Source organism: Phoenix dactylifera, chromosome 8 (assembly GCF_051530095.1).
Source record: "Phoenix dactylifera cultivar Ajwa chromosome 8, Ajwa_hap1_PhDact_Kaust_v1.1, whole genome shotgun sequence".
In the NCBI taxonomy this organism is placed as follows: Eukaryota; Viridiplantae; Streptophyta; class Magnoliopsida; order Arecales; family Arecaceae; genus Phoenix; species Phoenix dactylifera.
In genome coordinates, this window is record NC_143197.1 from 23,404,563 (window position 1) to 23,424,680 (window position 20,118).

The window sequence follows — 20,118 nt, forward strand, 5'->3', positions numbered from 1 at the left end:
ATTTTTTCTCAACTTGTTCAACTCAAAAGAAAATTTTAAAAAAAAGAAAGAATTGTAAAAGTATGGCTTAAATCCCATTTTTTTTTATCGATAATAAAAAATGAGGTATGCAACCTTTATTTATAATGGTGAGGTCTGCTCTTGCATGATTCTAATAGAACTCTCTTTCTTAAAATAGACATTGCCAATAGAAATAAATTCAAAAAATTAAAATTTCTCAGGAGACAGATCTCGACTTTTACATCAATTACTGTTGCTTCGCTTGATTTTATTTGAATGGAGGGATACGTCCGTCAAAATCTTACTTAAGAAGAAAATTTTCGATTTGACCAATTCATTATTGGCCTCAAATGATAGAATTTGGGCTCGATCGCCAGGGTCTCCACCTCAAGATATGGTGTCATGTTGTAGATCTTGAAAAAATATTCAATTTTTAAAAAAAATCATCTCAATTAGACGTCGTATGACCAAATTATGACTTTCAAAAATTTAGTTTATGATTTGACTTTTCGATGTAATGGGTTTCGCTCCTAAGACTTTTTCAGCCTTATTTGTAATAATCAAAGTGGTCTATATCGAATTTGAAGATGCTCCTGAATCCTATCATGACACTAGTTGGTTAAAAAATATGATTAATTAATAAGGTGCATCCCATCCCATGAGCTTTGGGTACGCATTATGCACCACACTTTGGAGCATTAGTGCCATGTAACAAAATTGCATGATTATTGAAAATTGAGGAAATATTATGCATTTTATCTCTAATTGTTGCTCGTTAAAATAATATTAGTCTAACATGATAAAGAATAAATTTTTTAGCCTTATTATAATGTAGAATTTTTTATCTCATGATTTATTTTAAAGAAAAATAAATAAATAAAAAATTCAAAGCATATAGTTTCTTATTAAATAATGTTAATTAATATTTGACAGGATATATTTTAGTCATCCATAATTCCGTGAGCATCACTGCACGTGCTTATGTACAAATAAAGATAGATGACAGGTGGTGACGCGCTTGTATGAGACCTCAATAAATAAGCAGCCCCACACGCGAATCTAGCGTGCAACCGTGCCCTTTCCCAAGCTCGGAGGCACGTCGTTATCCACTTCCCCGTTGGCGACACAAATCCTCCTTCCCCAGCGATATCGTTCCCTAAAACGTAATAATTTTCGGCGTCGGGTGGCGTGCCCGCCTCGATATAAAAGAGGAGGCCATCTCCTCGCTTCGGGCGACCAAAGGAGGACGGAATTAATTTATTGGAATCTGGAATAAAGAAGACAACGGACAGGCGAAAGGAGCCGAGGGAGAGGGAAGCCGACCCATAACCTACCAAAGAAGAAATTTTGTCGTCGTAAAAGGAATAAATAGATCTCAGCGGAAACGTGGGCGAGGTGGAAAAAAAGGTAGACCATGGATTCCTCTGCCGCCCAACGTCGTCTGAGAGCCATCTCCGGCCATCTCCGGCAGGCCGGCGATCTCGATCATAGTTCCCAGTTCGGCACCAACGCCACCGCCGGCGACTTCGTCTCCGGTACTTATCTCGCGCTCTCGCTCTTATCTGCCTTTTAGAATTCCTAACCTTCGTGTTCGTTTATCTATTCTTTGCCTTTGTCGGTGAAATTTTTGTGGGCCGGTTGGATGATCCCCAGAATACTTGGAATGGAATATCTGCTTTGATATTTTTATTGGAAGCTTAAAATCATCTGAGATTCTTGAAGTTGTTATGGATTTTGCTGTGGACCCTACCTTTTCTTTCTTGCCCCCTCTCCAATAGGATTTCTGGAACAAGAATAGGTGGGGTGAGAGCGGCCAGCATCACGAAAGAACCAATGCTTTTGAGAATATTGATTCATAGTTTCTCTTTTTCATGATCGCTTGATTCGCACTTTTTTTTTTTTAAAAAAATTCTTCGTTCGCCCTTTTTTTAAAAAAATGATGTGACCCACGCGATGATTCTTGATTCTGTTTTAGCTTTTGAGTTAGGGCGTTGGTTACTTTTTTTCATTTTTAATTTGTTTGATGCAACTAGCGCTTTTCAGTAAAATAGGGGATCTCAAATTTGACCTTAGTGAAGCTATTCAATAGGAAACAATGAGCATGGGAAAAATGTTCCCCCGCTTTTCTGTCCATGTTCATAAAGGAAGTCGGAGCGGTTAGAGTTGTCCAATCGATGTGATAAAACAATTCATTGTTATAGCAAGCTGTGATGCTGGTTCTTGTAATTCAGATCGCAGTTCTAAGTCTTGTAATTCAGGGGCAGGACTTCAAAACTCTTCCATGCAGGGAAGAAGACGAAAAAGGAAAGAAAGAAAGGAAAAAAGAAGAAAAGAAAAACATGAAAGGAAAGAAGAAGAAAAGGAAAAAAAAAGAAAGGAAGAAAAGAAGAAAAGGAAAGAAAGGAAGAAACAAGAAAAAAGAAAGAAGGGAAACGAGGAAAAGAGTAGAGAAAGAAGAATAAAAAGGAAAGAAAGAAAAGAAGGGAGAATAAAAAAAGAAAGTGAGGAAGGACGAAAGGAAGAATAAAAAGAAAGGAAGAAAAGAAGGAAGAGAGGAAAGAAGAAAGAAAGGAAAGAAAGAAAGAAAAAGAGGAAAAATAAAGAAAAGAAAGGGGAGAGAGATGAAAATAACCTATTGGGATACTTAATTGAGATGACCATTTGGATAGGGTGGTACAAGGGGGTATCCTGTTTTGCGGAGAAATTGAGGCACCCCCGCTCCTTAAGGTTTTAAGCCTCAATGCAGATTACGATATGATATGCATAAATTATTGTTTGTGAGTAATTATGAAATGCTCACTAGATTCTAACGGCTATTGTGCCTACGGTTTAAGTATGGGTACATCCCATGCCATAACAAATGATATTTTGCTGCTCTATGATGTTGCTAGCTGAAAATGGACTTACATATTATGAGAAGTTCTTGTATTGGTACTAAGAAAATTAATCATAGTGTTGGGGTTGAAATTTGGCCTGAGGGTGACCACGCCGGAAGAAGGCAAGGAGACGTCGGCCGAAATGGAGAAGAGGGCCACATCCGGTACTCCGGGGTACCTCCGAGAAGACGCCGGCCAAGACGAAGAAGATGGGCCACCTCCTGCGCTCTGGGGTACTCGCACAAAGCTTTGGCCGAAAATTTCGGCGAAGGCCCTCCGATGGCTGAATTAGCCGGGCCTTTTCCAAGGGAGAGCTTTCTGAGTGCCTTTGATGGCCTCTTATGGCTCAAAATAGCTTGTAATGGCTTGTAGAAACTTATAGTAGTTTGTAAAAGCTTACCGAGGGCCCTTTCCTACCTCCTTTTTATAGGGTGAGGGTGACAGCTATTACCTGAAATCTCGGGCTGAGATTTGATCAACTGACCAATAGCTGGAGATGACGCGTGTTAGCAGATGCGGCGGGATATGACCCTTGATAGGTATGGCAGGGTATGACCCTTGATTGGCGCGTCGTGGCGTGGCCAGCAAGCAATGGTTCATAGAAAGGGGCTAGCTAGGCTGGGATGTTCGGCCATATGTGTGGGCGTGGGCGTGCGCGCAGGCTTGGAGGCCGCAACGGGTGCTTGACGAGGTCGACTCGGCCTTTGGCGGGCTGAGGTCGGCTTGGCCTCTGGTCGAGGTCGGCTCGGCCTTTGGTGGGCTGAGGTTGGCCTGGCCTCTGGTCGAGGTCGGCTCGGCCTTCGGAGGGTCCGAGGTCGGCCTGGCTTTTGGCGGGGCCGAGGTATATCTGGCTTTTGGCGGGGCCGAGGTCTGTTCGGCCGGAATTAGGTGACTCCATGCCGGAGTAGGACGATCCATTTTGTCTCCCTTCACATAGTATATCAAATTGTGGTGTAACAATATACACCCAGCTCAACTTAATTCAATTCAACTAAGCCTTGATCCCAAACTTTTTGTCTTGGATACTCTAATTCTATGTATATATTTAACATTTCAACTTTCAATGGAACTAGTAAGGTATTATAAATCATCTACATGATTTCCATTTCATAATTTATCAAAATAACTTCTTTATCTTTCTTTGATCTTGTCCTTCTTAAGCAAAACTTGATCTTCATCTTTGATTCATTTAATCTGAGTCAAGTTTTTGATATTTCTTGTCTCAATTTTGCAACATTATTGATATCTTTCTCTATCCTTAGTTTCTAACTTTGATATCCTCTCCTTAGTTTTTTTAGCCACATCGTAGCTTTCATATGCTTCTTTATTCTTATATTTAGATTGTCTTCTATAACACTCTTTTAGTCTTAACCGTCTACTGAACTTTCTCATTCCATCACCAAGATTTCTTACCGAATGGCCTTTTTTTCTTTGATTTTGCTAGTATTTTGTTAGCCACTTTCTTAATACTATATGTGAAGACCGGTGCTAGCGTGTGTTTAGTCATGCATCGGTTATTCGCTGAGTAGATCTTGGCTACTTATACACAATCAAGGAATCTAAATAATATCTTTCGGCTAGTCTTTTTGGTTGAGGTCATGGGTTGTGACAAATAGTATCAGAGCAGATTTGGCCCATAACTTTTGTGGACACTGCAACACGGATTCATTGGGGCTGACCATAGGCCGATCGTGGTGCTTGTAATTAGATTTGAATATATTTGAACCCTTAGCCTGGCGAGGATGTCGGGGCTTAAACGGAAGGAGTATGTGAGGATCTGTGCGGGCATGTATTTAGTCTCACATCGGTTATTCGCTGGGTAGATCTTGGGTACTTATACAGGATTAAGGAACCCAAATAATACCTTCTGGCTAGTCTTTTTGGTTGAGGTCCTGGGTTGTTACACTATAAGGTATAAGCTATCTTTTCTTATATAGTATTGATACTTGATAGGGATGGCAATCTGATTGGGTTAGGTCAAATATGGGTCGGGTTGGATGTAGGTCGGGTCAAAAGTTTGTCAGCTTGAAACTGACTTATTTATAGAATGGGTCAAAAATTCAAATATGAACCAACCATGTTTATTAAATAAGTAACCCAGCTCAACACTTATAACCTATTTACTAAATAGATAGAATCAAGTGAAACGGGTTAAATAGGTTAAGTGGATTTTTAATAGATTAAATGGGTTAAAGAAGTTAAGTAGGTCGAGTTAAATGGGATAGAAACGGGTTAAGCAGGTTTTAAACAGGTTAAACAAGTATTAAACTAGTTAAATGGGTCAAAAGTCTAAACATAAACCTGACCCGTCTAATAAATAAGTCTAGACTGATTGAACCATTTATGACCCACACTTATATGTCAAATTCGAACATACTTAAAGCAAGTCGAGTTAATGGGTCAGGTCATAAATTGCCACCCCTAGCTATTAGTCTTCTCATCTAGACCTCATTTTTTCCCCTTAAAAGCCATTTAGTTCTCCTCTCTCAAATTCCATACTTAGTCCTCAGGTTCCTGTTTTATTTACTCATTCTCTTTCATTTCTTAATATACGTATCCAAAACCAGCAATATATGTTGTGTAGTTAAATGTAATCTTACAGTTGTTACATAAAACTTGATTAGTCTTTCTAATAAGGAAAAATTTATTTAACTAGTATTATATCCATTTTTAAAATTATTAAATGAAAGTCCTTTTTAAAGTAGGTGTGAGCTAATAGTAGGTTAGATGCCATTTCAAACTTCAAAATGGCTCCTTCCTCATTTCTATCTCTAAAACCGTAACCACCATCATCCTTTCAAAACTTACACTATATTTCCTCATGTGCCCTTTAGATCTCCTCCGGTAAATATCTTTTCTCCACTAGTGCTCTCTTGAATAGTCCATCCATATCCTCCCAAAACCGTTGCTTTGTAGCATTATCCAGTCCTACTTGAGGAGCATTAGTACTAATGATATCCTTTCCTAACACTAATTTTATTAAGATCTACATTTACTTTCTGCAGCCTCATTTTTTTAACTCTTATCTACAATAGTTCCTACTTCATTTTTATTCTTATCTTTCCTTGTAGACCAAAATTTATTGGATAACAGATTCCTTGTTGGGCATTCCACCTTTCCATGATCATTACATACATCAATAGACCATTGAATGTAAACTTGTATCTTGGTATAAGAAATTCGGTCATCAGGTCGATTCCAGCAAATGTGATCCCACAAATTCTGGACATCTAAAGATCATCATGTCAAGCAAACATAGTCTTCCTAATTGTGGTTTAAAGTAGATATGCTCTCATGCTAGCCAGTCAATATGTCATGATACCTCCACATGCTAATGCATAGTCACAACTCACAACTCTGGTAATTGTGAAAAGTTGCCACTATCTTATCGTACACAATTGACATCCAAATAGTGAGCTACCCAAACTTATTTCTAGCTATACTAGATTTAGGAAATACTGTATGATAACGCTATACTTTCCACTAAATGTAAATCCCACATATTCTGGACATCTAAAGATCATCATGTCAAGCAAACATAGTCTTCCTAAACTATGTAATGCTAGCCAGTCAATATGTAATGTTACCTCCATGTGCTAATGCATAGTCACAGCTCTAGAAATTGTGAGAAGTTGCCACTATCTTATCATACACAACTGACAGTCAAATGAGTGAGTTACCCAAACTTATTTCTAGGTATAATAGACATAGGAAATACTGTACAATAACCTCATCTCTACCTTTAAAGTTCTTTTCCACCAACTTAGTTCCATTCAATATTTCTAAGGATCTTAGTTATCTTATACCATGTCAAACATCTCGTGCCAACAAGATAACACCTGATGTGCATGCAAAAGGAAATAATTATGTATCATAAGTGTCTCATAAAGTATCTCACTCATGAAAAGATGGTTTTGTTGAGGTTCCAACTCCAACTTCATGTGTCTTACTATTATAATATGTAATAACTGGGGCTTTGACTGCTAGTTGTTGACAAACTGATTGAGCCTAAATGCTAAGCTGATAGGGAAGGGGTCAACAGTATATATCAAGTTTATCAACCCCTCCTCACATGCGACCTGGACCACGCACGTGGAGGGACAACAATGATTGAAACAAGTCGAGCTAACAAACACAATGAATGGAATTAGTCAAGATGATAACTAGGTTAATTATGTAAATAATTAGCGTATAGAGGATTTGAACTCGTGACCTCTAGCAAACCTGGGAATTGATACCATGTTAACAAACCAATTGACCTATCAGGCTTAACACTTTTTTATTCAACTTTCAATTAGTCTTGTTTTCGCAATTCACCATGGAGATTATCTTTTATTGTCCAACTTTGTGCAGGGCAGGGCTACAGTGCTGTCCTTCCAGAAGAGTTGCAAACTGGGAAGTGGAATGTATACAGGTAAAATATATATTGCTTTAATTGTACATTATCTTGTAGCTTCTGTCTAAGTTTTGTTCTGCCTTGGCAGATCCGCACGCTCACCTTTGAAGCTAGTGACTAGATTCCCCGATCTTCCTGATATTGGAACATTACATGATAACTTTGAGTAAGCATCCTTCATATGTTCCAATCTTTGTAAGTAGAATATTAACTCCGAGCTCCTGTAGAGTTCTTGGAGATTTCCCAGCTAATCTATCAGTTATTCTAAGAATTGATTCTTATTTTTTTCTTTTGCTTTGCTTCTCAAAATCATTTCAGCAGTGTAAATTAACTATTTTTTGCCTAATCTATATAATTTCATCAAATTTATCATTCATTAAAAGAGATGAACTTTAGCAAACAAAAGGATATTTTCTTAATGTGTTGGTGAGATGATGCTTTTGTTTTAATAATAGGTATGCAGTTGAATCTTTCCGAGATTACAAGTATTTAGGAACGAGAGTTCGTGTAGATGGAACAGTTGGAGAGTAAGTTTTCCCAGTTTTCCTTTTGCTTTTTCTTTGTGCTGAATTTATGCCTTTTGGTTATCTTATTCTTTATATCTTCTACCTTTGAAGGTACAAATGGATGACCTATGGAGAAGCTAGTACTTCCCGGTCAGCAATTGGTTCTGGCCTAATATATCATGGAATACCTAAAGTGAGTCGTTAAGATTCCATAATTACAAGCATATGCTGTTTCATGGATGTCCACTTGCTTGATTTGTAGATTGATAAATTGTTAGGGTGAAAGGCATTTCTACCAAAAGGTTAAATATAACACATCTGTTCACGTCTTATTAGGAGCACATCTATTCACTCTTAAATGAATGCTTTGTTGTTTTGTTTGGAGCAGGGTGCAACTGTTGGACTATATTTTATTAATAGACCAGAATGGATTATTGTGGACCATGCTTGCTCAGCATATTCTTATATATCTGTGCCGCTTTATGATACTCTTGGTATGGTTTTATTTGGTGAATAATATAAGTTACCCTTTTACATGTGTATTTGCTGTGACAATGAGTATGGGCATTATAATTTTTGCAGGCCCAGATGCTGTTCAGTATATTGTGAATCATGCTTCTGTACAGGTTATTTTTTGTGTACCGCAAACGCTAAGCATTGTAAGCTCCAATCCCATCTTTGCCCTATTTATTTGCTCTGATATTAAAGGCATGCTTAAGCTTATTGAGTAACGGTAAAGCAAAGTTGCTTGTGGTATTTCACTTAGTTTGAATATTATTTAGGGTCCTCAATGCAAAAGAATATTGTCTAGTTAAACTATTGATGCCAGTTAAGCTTTCAGGTTATCTCAGGTGGACTCTCAGAGTGATTGATTTGGGGTTAGAAAAGAATAAATTTCTAAGCTGTCTGTTTCTTAGTGCTCAAATACCTTGTTTCAAATTGTAAACCAAGGTGCAAATGGCCAAAAACTATGTAAATCATCATCATGATTCATGAATATGAAAAGACTTGAGCATTTCAGAAAATCATTATTAACCTCTGTGGTTGTATTTGATGGCCCATAACCATATTATATGACTAGGGAGTTTGGCAATCTCTGAGCTAGTTATTTTGCATCAAGCCACTTGTCATAAGCATTGGTTATATTGATGGTATTAACATGGAAAAAAACAACTTATTTAACAATTAACATGGCAAAAAGCAGGAAGAATTAGATTTATGAAGAGTCCAATTTTTGATACTTTCTAAAAAATAAGAAAATTAAAACAAGCCAATGAAATAAATGAGACATCATTTTAAGAAATGTTGTATTATTTGGGACCTTGAGGGTGCAAATGCATGTGTGTTTCAGTGGGTTATGTTATAACAATCAAAATATAAAATTTATTAATAAATCAGGGACTCTAAGTCATGTTTCATATCATTTTATATGTGTAAAACATGTGTCATTTGGTGATAGTTGAGCACATGGAAATCTAAATGACTATGAAATTTAAGATTTAGGATGGGCAAATCCACCAATAAATTTGTTTCTCTAAATTTCTTTAGAACCCAACACCAAAACACATGGTCTGCCGTACCGGCCGGTGCGCCTGGGACCGGTACCGGATCAGCGTGAAATCCGGTACCGGTAATTTATTGTTGAAGAACCGGTACGGACCGGTACGCTACCGGTACGGACCGGTACGCCACCGGTACGGACTGGTACGCCACCGGTTCCGTACCGGTCCGGGACGCCACCGGTACGCCGACCGGTACCGGTACGGCGGACCTTGCCAAAACACTTTTACTTTTTCTCAAAACATATAATATTCAAGTTTAATCTTGAGCAGAACCTACTTAGAATTTAAAGAATGAAGAGGTGAAAAATAGCTATACAACTTGCAATATGTATAACAAATTTGGCGCCATATGTCAGTTTAGAAAAATTTCAATCAAAATGTTCAAACCAACCATAGTTTTGGATTGGGTCTGATGACACCTTTTGGTTTCAATTTCAGCTGAAATAGCTGCATCATCTAAAACCTGCAATGTCGAGCTCTTTAGCACATGTGTAGAGATGCATATTACAACTAATACAAAAGGATTGCATAACCCGTGCTATATGTTATCGTCTCTGTGATATTGGCATACTTGTATAAGCTGAACTGACTGCTACAGGTTTTAGAATTATTATATACTGGTTATATAATGAAACATGTGCCGATTTTGAAATGCATGCTAGAAGTTTTAAAATATTTATATATTTACATGTTATTTTGGTTTTCCCTTAAGATTCTATCTATATTAAAAATCCTACAATATTATGGCCCTATTGGTATTGCTCTCATTTCTTGTTTTTTTTTTAAACCAAAAAAACTAAATCTAAGGTAGAAAACACATTTGTTAATTGCTTTTTATTTACTTTTGAAATATATATCTAGAATTTCTATAATTTATGAAACTGAAAATTTCTTGCTTTTGAAATTTTTCGAAAGGAATTAGGACTGGCACCTTCTACTTCTACTTCCATTGGCAGTATGGACATTAGCACTATCCTTCCACCCATGATACGCTATATCGGCCTGAACCAGATGGTACAAAGCATACCGTACCATACTGGTTCGGTACTAATACCTAGTTTAGGTAGCGTACTGACCAAGGTCTGCCGTACCGGTACCGGTCGGCGCATTAGTGGCGTCCTGGACCGGTACAAAACCGGTCCCATACCGGTCCGTACCGGTGGCGTACCGGTCCGAACCGGTCCCGTACCATGGTATGGCAGACCATGGTACGGACATTGGGTACGCAAAAAAAATTCCGTACCGTACCGACACTGTGCTAGCGTGGCACCGATATGGGGTCTGGTACCAAGATGGTGAACCTTGCTTCCACCTTTGCCACCACTTCAGCTCATCTTCAACTATCGTTCTCCGTTGCCAGCAACAATCCACTACCTGCACCTCTTGCACTACCGAAATTGCTCATTAAATTCCACTACCTTCATTGCTTGAATTACATTTCCATCTCCAACCATCGCCACCAGCACCCGAACAACTGCAATTGTCTTTGCCAACAAACCACCCTTGCAGCTACCACTTATGTTATAACCAAGGTTCGCCGTACCGGTACCGAATTCCATACCAGGGCCAGACTAACATAGTATCAGTACGGTATGGTATAGAACTTTTTTGGCGTATCGAGGATTGGTATGCCACCAGTACCGAACTGGTATGGTACGATATGTCCGATACCGTCCGGTTCGGTACGGTACGACATACCATGGTTACAATCATCGTTGGAATCACCACTATCCACCATCACCTATCCATTACTGTCACTATCCATTGTAGCTACCACCACCTACACAACACACCATTGCGACCAACATCAAGGTTGACAATACCAATACCGTGACCCATTCCGGTCAAATAACAAGTTGATATGATACATACGGTATTATATTGATAGATATGTCACGCCCCAAACCTGAAGCGTAACAGATGCTGCATACCTGCATGGCAGACTATACAAGCATGCAAGGCTATTGATCATATAATCCCAAGCAATAATAATAATTCTTTGATTAATTTAAATCAAGTTCTTAAACAAATAATTCTTATATTCAATTGTTCCAATGTGACATAAGTCAAAATATGCCAACTAATTATTATGATTTAATTCAAATAAAATGTTCCAATTTCCAAATAAACTAGTCTAATTAATCTAAACCAGAAGTCCAGTAATTGCGAATATCTTCTTAGCGCACTCCTCCAAGTTCCGAGCAATCATTGATCAGGATCTAAAAAATAAAAAAGATAGAATAATGAACTATAGTAGCCCAGTAAGCAACATAACACAACAAAGTGAGGTCTAAGCATGCCAAATAAATAGATAATTGCAAGATACTGACTAAAAATAAATCAAATTTTTATAAAACACATATAATATTTATTATTTTTATAAACTGAAACTAGAGACCCAACATTAGGCTATGGCTATATAACCCAGTGGCATAGATCAGATAGCAGATACAAGGTGCACAAAGTGTCAGATAATAAATACCACTAATTACCAGTGGCTCAGTGTCAAAATAAGTTTATCAGATTACAAGTTGACAGGTTCAACGAATAATCTCCATTGGCGGGGCCCGATTATAGCCGTGCTGAGAATACATATGTAAAAAAAATTCATATTTTAATCAGTCATATTTTTCAAATTTCAAAACAACACAACATGTTTTAAAATAATTACTATTGTAACAATAATATGCCTGATCCGTTTAACCAAGTATAAAATAGATATCATAATCAAATTTTATTAAACTAATTATCACTTTACCAAAAATCGGAAAGCACACTTTGAAGCATTAAGTTACTTACCTTTTCTCGCTTCAAAATTCCACTTCAATTAGACGGGTCAGGTTCACCTGCTTTAATATTATTAAAATATAATTAACTTTATCATTATCTTAAAAGCCAAGAAAAGTTAAAAATTAAAATAATTGTGGATATGATCTTATGCCCAAATCAGGGTGGAGGAAAGGCAAGGTCAATCAGGTGGCGGTAGCCGACTGCATGGGTTAGTCTGAACAAGATGAACTGAACTGGTTCAGACATGATTTAAGTGACTCAATGAAAGTCAATGATGACCAAATTTCAAAGAGACCTGACAATGGTCGAGCTAAGGGGCGCCCGAGTACTAAGGCGGTTCAGGGCCTCCACATTGGAGTCAACTGGGACTCGAACAAAAGAAAGATAGGATCTTAAACCAAGATCCTTGGGCATGCTTAGAGAGAGAAAGAGGGAGAAGAGAGAAACAAGAGAGAGGAACAATATAGAAAACAAAAAAAGAAAGAAGAGAAGAAGAGGCAAGAGAGGAGGAAGAAGAAGAAGAAGAAGAGGAAGGAGAAGGTGAGGGCCACAGTCAGGCAGCTGTGGTGGTCGACAACCGGAAGACTAGCGATAGACGTGACCGACGGCGGTGATAAGCCGGCCGACGATGAAAAGAAAAGGAAGAAAGGGTTAAAAACAAGGATTTCGGCCCCTCTCTCTCTTCCCTTATGATCTCTGATGGTGGGGCTCCGGTGACAACCCAGAGTAGCATAGGGGACAAGTCCCCATCTTCGGCAATAAGCGACGGCAAGAGAGGAGGCTGAAAAAAGGGCGTTTCAGATTGGAAAACAGGGGTTTGTTGGATCTAAAAATAGAACCTCTTCTTTTTGGATTTTCCGGCGAAAAGTTGGCCAGCGACAAAGTTGGTGAACGAGGAAATAAAGGAGAAGAAGATCTAGACTTTTACTTGTGCTTCTGGTGAGGGATTAGCTGCATTTTCCGGCGAACACAGAGAGCTTAAGCCGTCGGCAATCTAAGGGGAAAGACAAGAAGAACGGCACCGGCTAGAACAATCTTCCATTAAGGAAGAACCGGGGAGTTTGAGGGCTTAAATAGAAGTGGAGGCTAGGCTTATCCTAGCCTCCGACAAAGCTCGTGGTGGACTTTTCCTCCTCCGCCATGCTGTACCAGTGCTCTGCCCTGTTTTTGATTTGAAATAGGCTTTCGGGCTTCTATTTTGGCATCGGGCTGGGCTAATAGGCCGGTCCAATAAGGTTGGGCCTCACAAGTAATATAGTATGTTGGACCATGTTAGTTAGGTATTGGTAGCCCCAAACTGAATTTATTTGGTTCTTTTAAGTTTTTCCAAGATTAGTTAAAGTCTAATACGGAGAGGAGAGAGGGGAAGGGAGCATGAGAGCTAGTGGAGAGTAAGCCATAGTTCTTGAATTTGGCAATGTATGTCGATGAGGTGTGGGGGAATCGATTGGTGGGAGAGTGAGGATCGTTGGATAGGATCACGGTGGTGACTCAGATGGAGGATGAGTGAGGCAAGAGCAACAACTACACATTGGAGGATGAGAGCACTAGGGACTCATGGTGGGAGGGTAATATGCCATCCACATTGGTGATTCCTTCAAGTCAAGGTCTGCTGAACGGAACCGACCGGTTCAGCCTGTATCGTTCCGGTACCGGCCAGCACCGGTACGGTACAACCATGAAATTCGATTTCGACCCCAAAGGGGTCGGAACCGAACAACTCCTTGCCCGTACCGGTGCGAATTGGTGCGGTTCGAACCGGTACAATCTGGTACCGGTGCGAACCGGCCCGGTTCGAATCGATGCAAGCTTGGTACCAGCATCGGGGAAGAAGAAGAGGAAGAAGAGGAAAAAAGAGCAAGAAAGAGGAAGACAGAAGAGGAAGAAAGAAGAGGAAGAAGAAGAGGAAAAAGAAGAGGAAGAAGAGGAAGAAGAGAAAGAGGAGAAGAAGCTTACCTGTCGCACCAAGCTTTGGGCCGACCTCCTTCCTCGGGCCGACGAGGATCTTCGCCCCTTCTTTGCTCGTGGGATAAGGGGGAAAGAGAGGAGAATAGAGGAGAGAGGGGAAGAAAGGAGAGGAAGAGAGTTCAGAAAGGAAGAAGAAGAAGAGAAGGGAAAAAAAGAGAAAAAAAGGGGCGTCAAGCGCGTGGGGCAGCGCGCCTGTGCACGGTTCCACGCGCAGGAAACCGCGCCCGTGCGCGGTTCCACACGCAGGAAACCGCACCCGCCCACGGTTACCCACGATTGCACGTGGTTCCCCGCGCGGGGCAGCGAGCCCACGCAGCACCGCGCATGAGCGCGAGCCCATGCGGTTTAATGCCACTCTGTGGCTAAAACGCAGATGCATGCACGTCGATTTTTTTTTTCGCGGTTGGCCGATTTGGTGCCGGTTCCAACTGTCACCGAACCAATACCGGTCCTCACCGGTACGTCGATTCGGTCGGTTCCGCGTACCTTACTTCAAGTAGAGGTTATTGGAGCGGAGGTAGAATGGTGGTGTGGGCCCAATGAGGTTCAGGCAACCAATAGGGGCATCACACTCGCGAATCACTTTTAAGAGAAAGATGAGGAGAGAAAAGGAGGGATTGGGGGGATTAAAGATAAGGGGTGGATCGCAGGAGATATTTATGTAGGCAGGGTTCAAGATTGTGGGTTTGGTTGGGGTGAACCGGCATTTGCTAGTTAGTGTCGCCCAAAAATAGTGGAACTAGTGTGTTTGGCCTGGTTTGGCCTTGGGATTGATCGGAAGGCTGTTTCTTCTCGATTTCTAGTCGAGTTGGCACGATATAGGATAAGGTATATCGTTTCGGTACCGGGTTCGGCATGGGTGCCACCCCATTACTGTATCGGTACATCCAGTATGGAGGCCGATTCGACGTACCGAGTAATAGTACACCCTCCATACCGTATATCGGTATTGAACTGGTATGGTATGGTATGCCCTATACCGTCGGGTTCGGTATAGTATGGCATACCTTGGTATGGGATATACACCTAGTTTGGGATGGTTTTGTGAACCCTGATCACCACTAACACTAGCCACTACAACCGACACTATAGTAATAACCAAGGTTTGCAATCTTGATATCGAAACCCATTCCATTACTGCTTGGTATAGTGTTGGTTTGCTCGGTATGGAGGTCAGTTTTGTATACCAATATTTGGTACACCCTCTATATTGCCTACTTGTTTGGTACTAGTTTGGTATGGGTAATGCCCGTTTCGCATCAGTTCGGGGCCAGTATCGTGTACCATGGTAAGAACCATCATCATCACTTCACCACCACTATCATATATGTGCATTTGTTTTTGTTTTAAAGTTAAAATGTAATTGTGACTACCTAACATTTTTTTTTCATAACATTGGGAAAAAAATGAAAATGATCGGAAATGAAAGATTATAAAGCATAAAATTGGCAACAGTATAAACACAATCTACATTTTTCATTTAGCTCTTCTCCAATTATATCTTGCTTTAGTGCAAAAATCGGTTTATGCAATTTTTATCAGTTTCCTTGCTTTCCAGTTGTATTAAAGGGATACTTCTGACTTGTTTCAAGTTTTTCCTTCAGTTTTCTTTTTCCTTGCCAATTTGTCCCAAATTTTATATAGACGAAAGCAAGGTCCGCCGTGCCGGTCCCGTACCGGTGGCGTGCCGGTCCGTACCGGTGGCGTGGGCGTGCCGGTCCGTACCGGTCCCGTACCGGTTCTTCAACAATAAATTACCGGTACCGGATTTTACGCTGATCCGGTACCGGTCCCAGGCCGGACCGGTACGTACCGGCCCGTATCGGCCGGTACGGACCGGTATGGCAGACCATGGACGAAAGAAAAGATCTATTTCTTTCTTAAGGTAGCTTTGTGAATAACTTACTGCATTAAGGTAGAATGCCATCAATTGGGGGTTATCTATTATGCAATTGGAATTTTATTACTCTTGCGGTGCTCTTTCTTTTCTTTGTGTATTTACTCTATGCTGGTTTTAGACTCTTTCACTATGCCCTTCTTATGTTACTTGGTTGGTTTTGCAGTTATTAAGTTTCTTATCACAGATTCCTTGTATACGTCTGATAGTGGTAAGAATACTTAAAGCAGTTATGGTTATTTTTCTGTACTGATCAAAGGGGAAACTTTGGCTCCAAAATTTTTAATTTCTATCATTTTTTCCTTCATTGCACTAGGTAGTAGGTGGGATTGATGAGAACATGCCATCAATTCCTTCAACAACTGGAGTGGAGATTGTTACTTACTCAAAACTACACAATCAGGTAAGTGTTTTCGAAAAACTCTGAAGATTATTCATGCTTCCACAGCTAGTTATGACGAATTGAATGGATAGATAGTTGTGATTACCAAGGGCATTTCTTGTCTATTTGATCTTGTTATACAATAGCTAGATGGCTTATATGCCTCTTTTATATGTTCTTAAACATTGAAGGCACCCTAGAAGAGGACATTTTTTAAACTGTTGCTCTATATTTTTAGTGAATTCCTTACCTCAGTACTAGCCGGGCATGGTAAATGGTTTCTGATATAGAGGCAATTGGAAATTTTGTTTCATGTTATTGGTTTAATTCAATAATGGAAATAATAAACTTCATTCTAGCATTGGCAAGTGCAAATATATCTGAAAAGCACCAGTTACTCTCCCCCAAGGTTTCCTATCTTGATACGAGATTCCGTACTGGTACCATCTTATTATAGTGTCGGTATATGGTACGGTACGAGATAATGAGGCATATCGAGTGTTGGTATGGTACGAGACTGCGTACTGGTTTGGTACTGGTATGCTACGGTGTGCCCAGTATGGTATGGTACCAACTGGTACAACAAACCTTGCCCTCTCCTTAACTCGATGAAGAGATCCTACTATCTCCTTTGCTTTCCATATTGGCATGTAGGAGTGGCAATCTAGTCGGCTTAGGTCGGATATGAGTGTGATTGGATGCTGGTTAAGTCAAAAATCTGTCAGGTGAACCCAACCTTTTTATTAAACTGTCAAAAAATCCAAACATGAACTCAACCTTTTTATTAAACAAGTAATTTGACCTAACTCGCATACCCTATTAGATAAATAAGTCAAATCAAGTTAAAACAGGTTAAGCAGATCTTAAACTAGTTAAATGGGTTTAAAATGGGTTAAGTGGGTTTTGAACAAATTAAATGGGTTGGTTTAAACAGCTCTAGTAGATTATAAATGGGTTGAGTGGGTCTTAATATGAGTTGGGTCATGACTTGACCCAACTATTAAATAGGTCAAAATGGGTCAGAGATCTAAACATGAACCTGACCCATAATGAACAGGTCTAGGTGGGCTGACCTGTTTATTGCTCAGACCCATTAATGCCAAACCTGTACTTGCTTAGACTTTTAGAGCAGGTTGAAGTTGGTGGGTTGGGTTGTAAATTACCACCCATAGTAGCATATCTTTGAGCCCTCTTAATTAAGTCTGTCAACTGACTAAACTATTCATCAGTAGTTGCATGTGGCTTGATAATTTGGCTCGACAAGGGATTGCTTGTTTAGTGAGCGAACCAAGCTTGAGACCTAGATCTAATCTCCAAAAATAAAGGGATCATTTTCCTAGCTCACTCAAGTTCAGAAAAAAAATGCTTGAAATTGTAAGATACTAAGATATATAATTTAGCCAGAATTTTAATATTTTACTACTGCTATGACCATCAAGTTTTATCCCAACAATTTGGAGTTGGATTTATGGATCTTCATTCACAAAAAATCCTATTTAAAGTCATCCATTTAGATCCAGTTCATCATAATTTGACATGCTTTTACAGTTTACTGTCCACATAAAATCAATTTTCCACCTTCACCATCAGGGTTTGTGATTAGCCATGGTAGTGCTAGTACTGTTAAATCTATTTTTATTGTCTACTATTGAATTTAACAGAGTTTATATGTGTAAGAATGTATCGTATATGTTAAACCTGATCCTAATAGTTGAGACTTGAGATAATGTCTTATCGTGGGCCTAAGCTAAGCTTTTATCTCTCTTGACACCAGCAACCACCACCATTTCCCCTCGTTCCTGGTGGCCTTGCTTGGTTACATTCTCAACCTTCTACAAACCCCTTGCCTTTTTTGTTTCTCCTTCATCCTCAATCCTTTGCTAAAAGACAAAAACTCTAATCCCATCCAGCCTTCGATCTCTCCAATCCTTAACCATGATTTTGAAACCGCAACTAACCTACTCTTCCCAATTCTAATCCTACCACCTCTATCTTCTTCTTTGGCAAATCATCACTTATCTCTCCTGGCATCATGCATATTTTCAACTTGCTTTGCCAAAACCACATCCCCATTGATAGTGTTCTTGTTATTTATGTTTAAGCTTTATTTAGCCAAGCTCTACCTTTTAATAATCTAGAACAAGTTGAGCTTGAATAAGATCTTCCTGGCTTGTTATGGAGAAGACATGCCAAGTTCAAGCTAACACTAGGTCTCTTAAACTTGACTAATTTATTCCCATATTCTTTGCATCTTGGAACAATTCATTTGGAGTCAAACATGTTAATAATGTATCAGATGATGCAAAATGGTGAAAGAAATTTTACCATTTGTCAATCATTTTGAGGAGAACACTGTTTCAGACATGTCAGATCTAATGTTACCCAAGCTCTTTATTTTAGCTTAAACTACCTGCACCCAACATTTAGCCATTGATATGATTATGACACACTTATGGATCTACAATAAGAAATTCATGAAGATTAGAAGACCAACACGTGGATAATCGATACCGAACATTTGTACTTGAGTTCATATGACATAGGTCAAAATATACTTGGTTCATTAGTTGTGTGGAAGACAAAACCTAAGGCATTGTTTTGATTTTTTTTGTTATTGTTGTAAAAGAGAGGTTAGAGAATATCTGTGATTGGTAGATTAAGTTTCTCTATAGAATAGAAAATAGATTGAGAGCAGATAGACTTTGTATGAAAATATTAGATACACTTATATATTTTTAGATCTTTGAGCTCTTAATTAAGTATGCTTTACACATTGTTTTTTCATGATTAGGTCGACAAATATGATTTTGGTTGAGCTTTTTGACTCTTTCTTCCTTTCGATTCTTCTTTTTTCTTCTGCGAACATTAAGGGCCCATTCTTTGGAGGGTAAAAAGCTTACCCAAGAATCTCTATTTTTCCCATGCAACATTTAGATAGAAAAAAATAATTTATTCATATTCTTTTATGCATTGAAAAGTGGCTCCAGAATATGTTACCCATGTTCTTTTGTATTGCTACTTTCTCAAATAAGTTGTTAAGATCCATCCATATTTTTCAAAATACCCTTTATTATATATATTATTATGTATAACAGTAATATTATTATATATTATATTATTATATAATATAATATAATAATATAGTATATTATATTATTATATTATTATAGGGCTAGGGGTATTTTAGGAACAAAATAAAAAGGTAATTTTACTGGTTGATGGGAAAATGACTACCCACCTCCTAGATGGGTAAGACTTTTCTCTCATTTCTTGAGTAAATACTACCCATGGAAAAATAACTTACCTACCTAGAGAAGCAGGAGAACATGGGTAAGTTGGTCAATAGAAAAGTTGAGCAACGTTCTCCTAATATATACCCACCAAAGAACAGGCCCTAAAGTTAAATATTAAGAGTTTTGCACAAGGTAACTAGATCTCCAGTTAAAGCTTGTGCTAACATGTAAACATAGTTTTACTAGATTTCACTATGAACTATGCAAGAGATTTGAGGAAAATGCAAAGTTCATTTTAATTGTTATGAGAAGACAATAGAAAATTGGAGATTTTAACATGATGTGCAATTGAAGTGTTCTTTTTGCAAAAAATATGAACTTAAATGAAGTGTGAAATGATGTTGCAAGGATTTAAGGGGACATAATGAAAGTTGGTTGTAGACCTGCAAGCAGGGTGGTATGGATTGGGTTAAGCATGACTCAGAGCTGACTAGTTTTCTTTTGGATC

The 20,118-nt window shown here is 39.0% G+C and overlaps 1 protein-coding gene across 2 annotated transcripts in view; it reads left to right on the forward strand.

Annotated features, from left to right (window-relative positions):
- The first annotated feature begins 1,061 nt into the window (after positions 1–1,061).
- Positions 1,062–20,118, forward strand: part of LOC103697495 (long chain acyl-CoA synthetase 6, peroxisomal-like) — a 48,138-nt gene continuing 29,081 nt past the window's right edge. For both annotated transcript variants that reach the window (XR_015968161.2, XM_039124663.3), the window contains exons 1-9: positions 1,062–1,535; positions 7,230–7,290; positions 7,361–7,438; positions 7,728–7,799; positions 7,890–7,971; positions 8,167–8,272; positions 8,361–8,437; positions 16,162–16,206; positions 16,312–16,398. Coding sequence is in view for 1 of the 2 variants with exons in the window: in XM_039124663.3 (XP_038980591.3) it covers positions 1,415–1,535; positions 7,230–7,290; positions 7,361–7,438; positions 7,728–7,799; positions 7,890–7,971; positions 8,167–8,272; positions 8,361–8,437; positions 16,162–16,206; positions 16,312–16,398 (729 nt within the window). In the remaining variant the exon portion in view is untranslated. The remainder of the gene's footprint in view (positions 1,536–7,229; positions 7,291–7,360; positions 7,439–7,727; positions 7,800–7,889; positions 7,972–8,166; positions 8,273–8,360; positions 8,438–16,161; positions 16,207–16,311; positions 16,399–20,118) is intronic.